Source organism: Miniopterus schreibersii (assembly GCF_964146895.1).
Source record: "Miniopterus schreibersii genome assembly, chromosome: 4".
In the NCBI taxonomy this organism is placed as follows: Eukaryota; Metazoa; Chordata; class Mammalia; order Chiroptera; family Miniopteridae; genus Miniopterus; species Miniopterus schreibersii.
This window is the reverse complement of record NC_138105.1, coordinates 44,643,605-44,657,884: the sequence shown is the minus strand read 5'-3', so window position 1 is coordinate 44,657,884 and position 14,280 is coordinate 44,643,605. Positions and strand designations below refer to the sequence as shown.

General features: G+C 37.8%; 1 protein-coding gene across 4 annotated transcripts in view; it reads right to left on the bottom strand.

The window, feature by feature from the left end:
• Positions 1-14,280, bottom strand: part of DCLK2 (doublecortin like kinase 2) — a 132,335-nt gene that overhangs the window by 106,658 nt on the left and 11,397 nt on the right. For all 4 annotated transcript variants that reach the window (XM_081134091.1, XM_081134092.1, XM_081134093.1 and 1 more), the window contains exon 2: positions 3,512-3,846. In XM_081134091.1, the coding sequence (XP_080990217.1) occupies positions 3,512-3,846 (335 nt within the window). The remainder of the gene's footprint in view (positions 1-3,511; positions 3,847-14,280) is intronic.

Genomic DNA, 14,280 nt, shown 5'->3' with positions numbered 1-14,280 from the left:
ATTAATATCACACTTCTCTCATGCCTCTCTCTTCACCTAAGCGAAGCTGTTCTTTTCTGGAGAATTTTCAGAAAGCAGATAGTTTTACATTCCCGAAAAGAAAAAAAAATCAATTTATAAAATAAAATTGGAATGAACACTGCCCATTTAAAGATTTGCATTAATCTTAAGCATAAGACAAATTTCTTATGCTACTTCAAAGCAAGACGTAATGTCCTCTTTATATTTATAGCATATATCAACCAAACAACAGACATGAAGTTTTAAATGGCAAGTCCATCTAGAGTACAGATGTTGAATCAGTGCCAAGAAAACTATAGCTTTGAAGGGTACCTGGCACTCTGAAAACACAATATCCAAAATTGTGCCTAGGAAAACTAAAATCTATACTTTTTTCCAAAGAAATGTTTTATTTGAAAGTTTAAAAGTATCTCTTTTCTTTGCACATGGGAAATCATGTTTAGATATAAACAGTGACAAAAGTGATGCTTGTAACATTTTATAGCCACATGCCAAAATTTCAAGGATTAACTCATAATGTTTTAATTTCCACAATCTGATTGAAATCTGTCTTTGTTTTCTTTCTCAGTGCTTGAGTTTTTGCTTTTAAATAGACATGAGGAAGTAGTAGTGGAAATCAGAACAGCAAATACTGGATTTCTGATGGCAACTATAATTGTGTTTCCTTCTGAATTAGCTTAAAAAAAATTCTTCCTCTACTTTCCTTTTCTTTCCTACCACAAAATTGAAACCATACTACAGAGTTTATTTCTTGCCTTTTTCACTTAACATTTTCCCGTGTTTTTAAATAGTTCCCCAAACATAATTTTCAATGGCCACTCCTATTAACTCTTTGGTAATATTATGTAACTGGTTTTTATTTTAGGGACTTTTAAAATTGTTTTCAATCTTTCACTCTTCTTGCTGGAATGAATTCTCATGCATAATTATGTTTGCATCTCAGGTTATTTAGGAAAAATGTTCCTATAAGTTAATTTATTAGTTCAAATAGTAAGAACATTTTTATAGTTGTACAAAACAAACTGCTTCCCTCTATCAGTCTTTGAGAATGCCAACTAACTGCCTACTAAAATATAATGGATATTTTCTTTTTCAAAAAATTCAATTTTGAATATTAAAAATAATATCTCATTGCTTTAATGCATATTTAGGGAGACTGAACTTTTTTATACTTAGTACTTATAATTCTACCTTTTCAAATTGTCTGTCTGATGCTTGATTCATCTTGCCATTGCAGTGTTCAGTTTTTTTTCATATTAAACTATAATTTAATATAAAAGTATATAAGTCTTGCTTATGACATCTAGAAAGTTTTAATTTTTATGTTTATCTAACCAACTCTTCCCTTTGTGATCTTGCCACTACTTTTATGCTTAGAAAGTCCTTTTTCATGTCAACGTAACTAATGTCATCTTTTCCTTTAGCTCTTTGGTTTCATTTTGACATCTATATTTTTAAAACACCTGGAATTTATTTTTGCTATAGTATGAGAGTGGTGATTTAATATCTGGTAGCATGAGAGCCCATTAATCATTATTTCCAAAATTTTCCTGCCTAGTTTTCCAGATTAACTTTTAAAATCACTTTGTCAGGTATCCCTCCCCCAATCTCCCCAAAACTCATTTACAGTCCCATTGAAATTGCAATTAAACTACAAATAAAAATCAGGGAATACGTAGAATATTGAATACTGGTGCTATCAGGTGTCCTTACCTGATTATCATAAATACTTCCAGTATCTTGTTTGTATACCAATACACAGACCTTTTGTTTCAGATAGGATTTTTTAGTTTGTTAGAGAATTCACCTTCCATTTTTATCACTAAACCTCTAAATGAATATAGATTTTGTGTTTTGTTAAATTCTTTTGCAACATCTTTTGGGGATTACATGTGCAATAACTGTATCTTCTATTAACAGGTGTCTTAACAGTAAGCCAGCCTTTAATTCTATTATTCCTTAATATGTTGATGATTTGGGATTGCTCGTGCTTTCATTAACACTTTTACATACAAATATTTCTAGTCTGGAGTCTTTTTTAAGATAATTTTTTTGGATAACTATTAAAATTTCAATGATTACTGTATTTCCATTAGATATTCAACTTCTTTATTTCAATTAAATTTCCCCTGAAGAACGTTCATTTGGAGATTCCCAAATCTGAGTTTCAACTTTCAAAAAATCTCATCTACATGTACTGTTTATATGCCACTTAGGTTTTCTAACTTGGCATACTGAAGATTTTCCTTTTTCCTTTTTGTTAGGCATCATAAATATCTTTCTATATTTCCTGTCTTCTCTGTGTCCACCAAGAATTAACTATTTGACTTTTCAAATATTCTGTCTTATAGTCTAATTTATTCTCACTGACCTGCAGAATAAATCTTACAGTATCTGGCATTGTACTGTGCTACTTACTCAACTTGTAAAGTGGCTATTTCCAGTCATATTATGAACCTGTCTTGGGGCAGGCTTCTTCTAATCATTAATTTGATTAATTAGAAAAGCTATAACTTCGCTGTACTCTACTAGAATTTTTAGAACCCATTTTTAAAATCTTGTTAAAGACTCAGAAAGCAACCCAGTAGCTAGGTCTGGTCTTGGAAAACTACCTTTCCCCCCAGAAGACACTGGTGTTCCATATTATTCATTTTTACCACTACATGAGCCAACACTTCAAAATAAATTACTTTCAAGAGAAGAAACAAAACGAAACGAAGAAACAAATGCAATGCTGGAAACTATGTTTATGCAGTGTAAATATCAACTCTTTAACCTTACTGAAATTAGGGAAAATACATTTCAGAAACCACATGTTTCTTTTTAGGAATGATAATCTGATTGTGGCAAAACCCGGTACTTGTGTAACTGCTATTCATGCGCTCTTGCAATTTGCCCAAATTTGTTTTTCACCCATTAGAGTTCCTGGTGTCTTGTTACCACAACTTGACATGCACTTTCCTGTGTAATTTGTGTGTGTGTGTTTTCCAGAAATGCTGATTAATTACCTCTCTGCCCTCTGAAATTCATATGGACATTCCTATGAAAATACTTTCTCTTAAATGCACTTCCCATATTATACACGAGTGGGGAAGAAAGGTTTTTCTAAAAGTGTTCAGCGTGGCTTACCCAAAGCCATCATGACTCTACTCGTCAACAGGAACCCCCCATCCTTCAATCCGGAGCCCACCTAATGCACGGAGCCTCAACCGAAACACTTTCCCTCTCAAGTGTGCATTTACCTCCCAGCGACCTGCAAGTATAGACAGATTTCTCTCTACACAATTTTGAGATTTTTGGGTAGAGAAACAGGTGAGCTGCTTATGTGTTTCATGATAAAAGCTAATTAGCACACATCTCCCCCCCCCCCCCCAGGAGGACCACTAACCTAATATCCAGCAGATGCAAAGTTCATATCGTCAGACATATAACCATGTGCTGCAAGGAGAATTTCAAAGTGAGATGGAGCTGGGGGCTAGAAACACCTTACCTGCTTTCCATCCAGCGTGCAGAGCCTCTTGACCACTCCTGAGTCTAGTTTAATGGCTTCGGTGATATCTGTTAAGACTTGTTCAAAGGAATGAGCGGTCTTCTTATTCAGAAGGATCCGCACAGCTTTTCTAGGCTTCACGCCACTTCGGATCACAGTCACCAATTTGGGTTTGATGAAATCTTTACTTTCCTTCACTTCACTTTTCACCGAGGAGGGAGCAGCCAAGGCTCGGGTGGTGCCACCCTTGATGTTCACAGACCAGTTCGGATTAATATTTTTGGTGTAATCAACTTTACGAAATGGTTCGTTCGACGCACACACGTAACTCTCACCTGAAAAAGCAAAAATCAGTTTTATTAGCATGATTTCCCCACCATGGAAGAAGGCAGGCTGGAGGCCCATTGAGTGGACCCTAAACTTGACAGGCTCACTGAAAGGGACCAACATCCTCCCTCTCTGGCATCTCCACGCCTTCCCTTTCTCTTTTATAGCATCTAGGTTGGTTTTGAGAATAACATGCATGAGAGAGGGAAAAGCACTGGACCAAGAAACAAGAGACATCGGGTTCTGTTCTGATCAAAAGTGTCTTCCTGGATAATTTCTCTGCACTTGGGGTCTCAGTATCATTATCTGTAACATGTAGTTGTTGAACCAGATGAATTCCAAAGTACTTCCTAGTTCCAAAGTCTATTAACTAATTTTTAAAATTTCATCTGGAAGAGATAATTACATCACAAAATAATATATTCATATAAAGAAATAAAACTATTTTCCTCCCCCTTCCAATGATAGATTTCAGCCCTAATCAAAGAATGATCACTATATCTTCGCATAGCTGACTAAATTATATTCACTTATAGGATCATTTACTCAATTAATGAAGCATCACAAAAAAAAAAAAAAAAAAAAAAAGAGTTTTAGCTCAAAGAAACATAACTCAGGCATTTTTTCTTAATTCAAAAATGTGGATTTAAAATAATTGGTTTAAACAGCCTTTTCTATATCTATTTAAATGGGAAAGGGTATTAGGTAGTTAAAATGATGTGTGCATTTATACACAGTCTTCTGCTCAATTTTTATTAAGAAAATCATAAAAAACTATCTGTCAATTGGTCTACCAAATCAATATTCATTAATTTTAAGTTCCAAAATTGTATGTTGAAAATAATTTTTTTTCATCGAATAAGCAAAATTATATGTTTATAAAAATAAGAATTTTTCTTTTGGGAGATTCAGAAGCCACCCAATTCTTTTAGTCTCAACTTTTTGGCATACAAGATAAGAGGGTTACACTCTAAGATTTTTCTCTAAGACGTCCTCTAACTCAAAAAGAAACCATTATTTTTTCACCCGTTCTGTATGACAGTCTCATTCTTAATATTACAATGATATGATACAACCCTTAAATGCTGTGAATGCTTAAAACAAAAATCACCAAAATAGTGAAAGGGAAGTCCTGAGGATTTGGGAGGCATCATTGGGCCTGTCCAAGAAATCTAGGGGACCAGTCGCAGGCTTTAATGCTGCAGCCACATCAGTAATTTGAAGTCACCATTTAGAGATTTTTTAAAATCTCTGTAGGTTTATCTAAATCATTTTTCCAGGGTAATCATCTGGGAAAGTGTCACAGAATTTCAAAATAGGTATAAATGTAATAAAATAGAACTATGTAGCACCTGCATGTATTAATGAGCAAAAATAGACAATTATGATTTTGCTTTAACTTTATAGAGAAAGAAACTCTCACATTGAAAAGCTCTTACTTATTTTACCTATGATAAAAGTTAAATTGTATGTTCTGATCCAAAATATTAAAATAAAAAGAAACCTCAGCAAGAAAAGGTTAATTATTTTATTTTTTTTTAAATTTTTTTTTTAGGAGCAGAGAGGAGTCAGTTGGAGAAAAGCCTTTCCCAATATAAAGATAAAAAGACATTGGCAAAAAGAAACAAAACAAGAAAAATTTAATACGTCAGATTTCCTTGATCAACCCAGTCCCTGCGCAGTCGACATATTAACCAGGAGAACTGCCTTTTAAATGTCTGTATTTTGCCTCTTTACACGGGTTCAGAATGTCAGAATGAAAATAGGCAAAGGAAGCCTGTCTTTTAATTTGTTGGTGTGTGATTACACATACATTTTAATTCCCTCCCTTCCTCCCCTCATAATGTTTCTATTAAAAAACTCCTAGATCAGTCCCATAATAACTATGTAAAGTTTTGAACAAGGCTGGCCAATGCCTGCTGGACAGAGCCTCACCCCTGCTCTACATCCACAGGAGACATAAATAATTCAGAGTACTCTTCTGCTAAGCCCAGACTGACCTTCACAGTATGCACTGAATACCTACTATGCGCCAGCTCGTGTGCCAGGTGCTGACGTGATAAGAAACCTCACTTTGGCATCCTTGGCACTCAACATTTCAACACGAACGTTCAGCACATGGTTTTGAGGCCACACTTGTGTTTCTTTATATTGGGTACACAAAACCCTACAGTAGAGATGTCATACCTTGATAACTACAGCCACCACAAAACCCAGGCCAGCTTCCCTTGTCATGTCCCCACCAAACAACCTGATTGCAACCTTATCACTTATATAGATTTGCCCACAGGGATACGCTGACAAAGAATTTAAGATTTTGGTTTCCTTGGGCAGTTCTAGCTCCTGCCATTAATCACACAATAAATTATTATTCTCCGTCAGATACTAGGCACCTACAAGACTGATCAGAAGCGATCAGCCTCCCCCCCAACCAGATTGATGCTACTGTATGGATTCTGCTCTAAGAGTTGTTACTCCCCTGCCACCTTCCTCCCCAACCTGGTGAGCAACTTCACTTCCTCCTCCAACTACTCAGCTAGAAACTTAGGTGCCACCCTTCATTCGTCTGGTTCCCGACATACTACATCCAGACGTCGAGTTCTGTCTACCCTTTAAGTATTTCTGAAAATGCCCCTCCTGTCTTCCCCCATCACCACCTACTTCCCACCTGGATCAGTGTAAGCATCTTCTGTTTTCTGCTCGTTCCTCAGAAATATAACAAGTTTTCCAAATGGAGGTACATTTTACGCTACTGATATGGCTGGGAAAGTATATTCTACAGTAAAAGTCTTGCTATCCAGATAAAATACATCATGAGAGAATTTACCTATCTCTTCCCAGTACATGTGAATACTGCACTTGCCAAAGCAAGGAAAGGATAAGATCTCATTAAAAACTAGAGTTAAACTAGGATATAAATACATATGTGTATGTAAATATATCTCATAGATGGATATAACGGAAATCAAGCAGTCCCTGAAGTCCAGAACTGACCTGATATTCATAGGTAGACTCCATGTTATTAGAAGCTGACCTGTGTCCTCCTGTGGAATCTAATCTCACAGAACATCCTGTCAAACAAAGTCTCTCTGAGACTACGATGAAGTGACACAAAAACGAGGTCAGTGTGCAACCCATACAAGACCAAATACCCCCCCACTCAATGAGTGACTACCACGTCTTTACCAGTTACAGCTTTTTGCTCAATCTAGTTTGCCCTCCCCGTAAGATTTAGGGAGATACCCAATTATAGAAATGCCCTTCCTCCCGACAGCAGTGAATACAGATTGAGGCCCTGCTCCCTTAGATCTCCCCTGAAATTATCCAGCTGAAGCGCCAGGTCTACGGCAGGTCCAGCACCCTTCCTGAGAAGCCCCACGGGATCATGCATCCTTACTGCGGCGATAATGAACCCAACTATAAGTACGTTCCTGGTGGTCTCTGGCTGAAGAGACCTGAGATACATTCTTTCTCTTTAATAACAGTTCTTTGACCATAAGACACTAAGAGGAAATCGTTTTGAAAATTATGATCCTGTGAATACTACATACAAAGAGGAAAAGCACCCTCTACAACTTAATTGTTCTCAAGCGTGGTATGAAACAGAAAAGGCTTTCAATTTCCTTTTCAGATTCTCTCCAGAGGCATGGTTATGGCTTTGTCCCATTGACATTTGTTCAGAGACATCTTTTATTACTTTATATTTAGCAGGTTGATAAACTAAGTGTCCACGACTGTGTAATAATACAACCTGGATATTTCTTAACCCTTATTTTTCATCCTTAAATTAATCGCCTCCTATTTAAGAGGCTATTGAAAACTAGAAACTCGAAAATTTCTTGTTCTCTGAAAACCTCTTCCCTATGAATATATTTCAGTGTCAATTCTTCCCACCTCCTCTCCCTTTTCAGTGACAAGGATACCCTCCCCCCATTCATTATTAAGTCCTTCTACAGGACTTGGGTCCTTCCCTCTCCCCATGCTGATACGTCAAGGGCATTCTTTCTCTCTCCTCCATTAAACTAGACAGCCCTCCCTACAGGATTATACACAGTGTCTCCCACCTCAAATATACACACAGATGCCCCCCTTTCTTCATTCCTCATCCCACTCAACCTAATGGGCTTTAGGCTTCCATTCACTCCAAAGTTAAAGAGCATTTCTCACTGGAACCATAAAAGACCCTGACTAGCCAAAGTACTCTTGAGAAAGAGGAACAATGTTCGAGGTATACACACTACCAGACATAAAACTATACCGCAAGGCTATAATAATCAAAACAGCATGGCACTGGCATAAAAACAGACACATGGAACAAAGGAACAAAATACAGAGCTCAAAAGTAAACCCATGCCTATATGGTCAACCAATCTATGACAAGGGAAGAAAGAATATACAATGGAGTCTCTTGAATAAATGATGTTGGGAAACCTGGACAGATCATGCAAAAAATGAAGCTAGACCACTTCCTTACACTATATACAAGAATAAATTCAAAATAGGCAAAAGACATAAATGTAAGACCCCAAAAACCATAAAACTCCTAGAAGAAAAAATAGACAGTAAACTTTTGACATTGCTCTTAGTAATATTTTTTTGATATGTCTCCTTGGACAAGGGAAACAGAAGAAAAAATAAACAAATGGGACTACATCAAACTAAAAAGGTTTTGCACAGCAAAGGAAATCAACAAAACAAACTGGTAAACTATTGAATGGGAGAAGATACTAGCTTATGATATATCCCATAAGGGATTAATATCACAATATATAAAGAACTTATACAACTTAACAGCAAAAATCCCCCAAACAATCCAATTTAAAAATGGGCAGAGGACCTCAATAGATATTTCTCCAAAGAGGACATACAGATGGCCAAGAGACATGAAAAGATGCTCAACATAACTAATCACCAGAGAAATGCAAATTAAAACTGCAATGAGACACCACCCCATACCTGTCAGAATCGCTATCATCAATAACTGAACATACAAGTGTTGGTGAGGTTGTGGAGAAAAGGAAACTCTTGTGCACTGTTCATGGGATTGCAAATTGATGCAATCACACTGGAAAACAGAACAGAGGTTCCTAAAAAAATTAAAAAAGAACTACCATATGACCCAGCAATCCAACTTCTGGATATTTATCTTAAGAAATCCAAAACACTAATTTAAAAAGCTATATGCATCCCTATGTTCATTGCAGCATTATTTAAAATAGCCAGGATATGAAAGAAAACTAAGTGTCCAATGATAGACAATTGTATAACAAAGATGTCACACACACACACACACACATGCACACACACACACAGGAATATTACTTGGGCATAAAAGGAATGAAATCTTGCCATCTCCAACAACATGGACTGACCTAGAGGAAATTACACTAAGTGAAATAAGTCAGGCAGAATAAGACAGACACCATATAATTTTACTTATATGTGGAATCTAAAAAAAACAAAATAACTGAACAAACAAAACAAAAACAAACTCATAGATACAGAGAACAAACTAGTGGTTGCCAGATGGGAGGGGGCTTGGGGGGGGCTGGGTGAAAAAGGTAAAGGGATTAAGAAATATAAATTAGAAGGTACAAAACAGTCATGGATGTAAAGTACAGCATAGGGAATATAGTCAATAATATTGTAATAACTATGTAAGGTTCCAGATGGGTACTAGATTTATGGGGGGGGAATCACTTCGTAAGTTAGATAAATGTTTAATCACTATGCTGTACCTGAAACTAATATTATATTGAATGCCAACTGTAATTTAAAAATAATAAAATATTTTTAAAGCACTCCTCATCTGCTTTTCCTACTTCCTCACCCAGTATTTGCTCTTAAGCGACTGCAGCATCACTTCTGCTCTGCCAGCTGACACTGCTTGCCCTGATCCCCAAGTGCTTCTTTCCTAACTGCCAAATGCGAAGCACATCTTTCTAATTTCACTTGGTGTTTTCTGAGGACACTGGACACCAGTCATGATTCCCTTCCTGCAGATCTTTCTCCTTAGCTTCCAGGATCTAATTTCTTTTGTTTTACCGGTTACTTGGATGGTTCCCTCTCGGTCTGCTTTCCAAGATCCTTGTCTCCCACCCATCCAGGCATCCCTCATCCCCCTTAGACTCTCCATGGGCAGTCACATCCACCCCCTTGGCTCCAACCACTACCAAAAGCCTGACAACTCAAACTATGAGAACATCTCTAGCCTAGTCCTTTCTCTAGTTCAAGTCACTTACAGAACATCTCTGCTAAATAATCTATGGATATCTCACATACTGCGTGTCTAAAACTCACTTAATGCCCCCTCACTGCCATCCTAAACTCAGCCTCTCTTCTTCCTGAATTTCACAACTTACTGAAAGAAATCACCACCTATATAGTCACAAGCAAAAACCAGGACTCCCGCTTATCTTCTCCCTTTCCCCACATTCTATAGAACTGGCAAAACTTCACTTAGGTCTAAGCACCTCTGGAATCCACCCCCCTAACTCTGCCTTCTCTCACCCTCCCTGGATTAAACTCCCTACATCAGGCCTCACCTCATCCAGCACATAGGTGCCAAGGCAAGTTTTGTAAAATGTGGATCTGATGCCTCCTGCCTCTAGAATACAGGACAAACTCCCCAGCACATCACACACCTCCAGCCTCATCTCCCACACTTCCCCACAGGATCGAAAGCTAGCATCAAACCAGTATGTTTGCAATTTCTTTCCACACTCACCATACCTTCTCATTCCCATTCCTCCTGAAATAACCTTCCTCTTCTTCCTGCCTTGCCTCTTTTATACAGACCTGTCAAGATTCTTTACCACTGATAAGAAAGTAAAGCAGTAGAATCTTCCTATACTGCTGGGAGGACTTTTATTTTAAATATGTTTTTATTGATTTTTGAGAGAGAGGAAGGAAGAGGGATAGAGAGATAGAAGCATCGATGAGAGAGAAACATTATCGATCAGCTGCCTCCTGCACAACCCCACCGGGGACTGAGCCCGCAACCCGGGCCTATGCCCTGACCAGAAATCAAACCCGTAACTTCTTGGTTCCTGAGCCGATGCTCAACCACTGAGCCGTGCTGGCCAGGCCTGCTGGGAGGATTTTTAATTGGCTCAATCACTTAGATAAATAGCTTGGCATTATTTATTACTAAGTTGACAACACAGATAACATATGACCCAGAAATCCACCCCAGACAAGTACTCTAGAGAAATTAGCACATATGGGCACCAGAATATATGTTCTCTCTATATATACACATACACATATATGTATATTCATAGAAGTATTGCCCGATACCCAAAGGTGAGAATCAATCCACATACCCAACATGGATTTAGGTGTGGTCATATAATGTACCACTATACAGTAATGAAAATGCACAAACAAGCTATGTGAAACAACAGCGAGCCAAAGATGACCAAAGAATAACTGCAGCAGGATTCAATTTCTGCAGAGTTCAAAACAAACAATATTTAACTATATTGATTAGAATGTCTTCATTGGCAGCAAAAATATGAATAAAAGTAAGAGTCAGGTTGCTATTACACAGGAAGAGTTATAACTGGGAAGGGACACAGGGAGAGCATCTCAGATACCGGCAATACCTGGCTGGTGATCATAGAGGTGTTCACCTCAATAACTCAGCAGGCTGTGCATGTATGTTTTATGAACTTTCTACAGGTATATGTCCCATAATTTTAAAGTAAAATTTAAAAATTATATCACTCTTGGTTACTCTTGTACTGTGAGCTTTCAATGTCTTAATTTCTCATAATCCCTTATTCTTTTTCCTTTTTTTAAATCCTCACCTGAGGATATGTTTTTATTGATTTTTTAAAGAGAGAGGAAGGGAGACAGATAAAGGAAGGAAGGGAGAGAGAGAGAGAGAGGGAAACAACGCTAGGTTGCCTCCCATATATGCCCCAACTGGAGCTGGAACCTGCAATCTAGGTATGTGTCCTGACTGGGAATAAACCTGCAGCCTTTTGGTGTGTGGGACGACGCTCCAATTAATTCAGCCACCTGGCCAGGGCTCATAATCATGAATTCTTTAGCTGTCTCTTCTATTGGATATGAATGGAGGATTTTTTTAAATCAGGTGACTTTGTTGTCTAAGTACCGATGCCCAGGCCTCACCACAGTTCAATGGAGCAGGAATCACCCTGGTGCCACCAGAACATGTGGGTGAGGCTTTTAATTTTCACAACTGGCTGTGAAAACAATCCCTCATCACAAACCATTGCCTAGACTAGTAGCTCCTTGAAAACTGACTGTACCATTTTCATACCACCCACATGTAGCACAGCACCTGGTATGTAATGAGCACTCAAAACATGTCTGTCAAAGTCATGACGACATAAGAGGGGGTGGGAGCGGGGTGGAAGGGGTCAATGGGGGAAGGGGGAGGACATCTGTAATACTTTCAATAAACATAAATTTAAACATATATATATTGGTGAAGCCAAAGGAAAAAAACGTGATGACAAAATGCCTATTTGCCAAAACAAGCTGACACACCCCGTGGCTTGGATTTGCATTACTTCTGCACAGCGTAGCTGTTTACGCAGAATGGTCCAGGAGGCTCAGGGTCAGGCTCCTGAAAGATGACATGCGTGGTCTGAGACACTTTTAGGTCATGCGGAAGGCGTTTAGGAAAACAACCAAGACATGAGGGCTGTCTAGTAACCATCAACATTCTTTTTTCTCTTCAAACTACCAAAGCATCAAGAGCCCAGGGCACCTTCTTAGTCCAGTAAAGGTAAGGTCTCTTTCAATTAATGGCATATTAATGTGTTTATATATAGGGTGTCCCCCCAAAATGTATACACACACTTTGAATAATTATAAAGGCAGTGTTTATTAAAATACATTTCATTTTCAAAATTGAGCTATCAGCTGTTAAAGTGTATATGCATTTTTTGGGATACCCTGTGTATTGGTGTGTATTATATATAAGGATATAATAATACATATTCTATATATGTGTGTGTTTTAATAGCCAAATCACAATAATCCCTCAATATTTAAAATGTCAAGTTACTGTGAGAAATTACAAATAGCTACAAACAACCATATGCACTTGGAAATGCAACAATAGTATGTTTTAGCCTATTTTTCTATCAGTTACTGTAAAGTCTCTCATCCACCTTTATTAAAATACTTACATTAACTGTCTAACACCACTAATAGTTTGTAATTATAAACTATTTTGACATTCATGACAGAAATTAGTTACACAAAATTTGGGCACTGGCAGTAAGCACTAAGTTTTACGATGAAAAAGAAAGCTTGTTTGGAAGTCTATTGTACAAGGACTCATCAAGCTTAGAGAAACCCCCATCCAAAGATTTAAATATAGAATGTCCCCCCAAAATGTATACACACACTTTGAATAATTATAAAGGTCATGTTTATTAAAATACATTTCATTTTCAAAATTGAGCTATTCGCTATTAAAGTGTATATACATTTTTTGTATGGAAACATTGAAAAAGAAAGACAAAGAGGAAAGAAAAGACACTTTATGTCTAATGTCAGCAAAAATCTCAGGAACCTACATTCCTTTCTAACTTCCTAAAGTGAGAAAAATTACTTCCCAAGGAATGTAAGCAAGGAAAATAAAGCTGGGTGTGTTGCATCTACAAGGTGGTTTGATGTCCTTCATCGGTACAGCATCTGTGAGATTTTCCTAGAGGTGGATTATAACGTGAGTATCTCCATCTAAAGCACATCCGAGACAAGTTCCCACACCCAGCTGGTTAAGAAAAAGACAGGGTGAAAAAAAAGAATGATTTATTCCTCTGGGTGGCAAACAACTCAATTAAGTTTTCTGCCTGAACTGTACAGTGCTCAGAATTCAAACTTCTGGGGATCAGCCCCAGACGGTTTGGCTCAGTAGCTAAAGTATCACCTTGTGGACGGGAGGGTCCTGGGTTCGATTCTGGCCGAGGGCACATACCTCGATTGCCGGTTTGGTCCCCAGCCGGAGTCGGGGCGCGTGAGGAAGGCAACCAATCCATGTGTCTCTCTCACATCGATGTTTCTCCCCCTCTCTTTCTCCCCACCTTCCATTCTCTCTGAAAAGCAGTGGAAAAAATATCCTGGTGAGGATTTAAAATTAAATAAATAAATAAATAAATAAACAAACTAACTAACTAACTAACTAACTAACTAACTAACTTCTGGGGATCAGTAGAGTAACACAAAGCTCATTTCTCTGCCCCAGAGGCTGTACCACTCCACACTCATTTGCTGAGTCTCTGGTCCACTGCATTCACAAAATAAATATAATGGCCTTTCCTGCAGGGTAATACTAAAGGCACATGATCAGATCTTTCATCTCTAAGACCAACACTTTCAGCATATCTGAAGGCAAGTGCCTGAAATAAGTCATTTCCCAAAGTCATATCCAGTTGCACAATCTATACCTTCCACTGAGC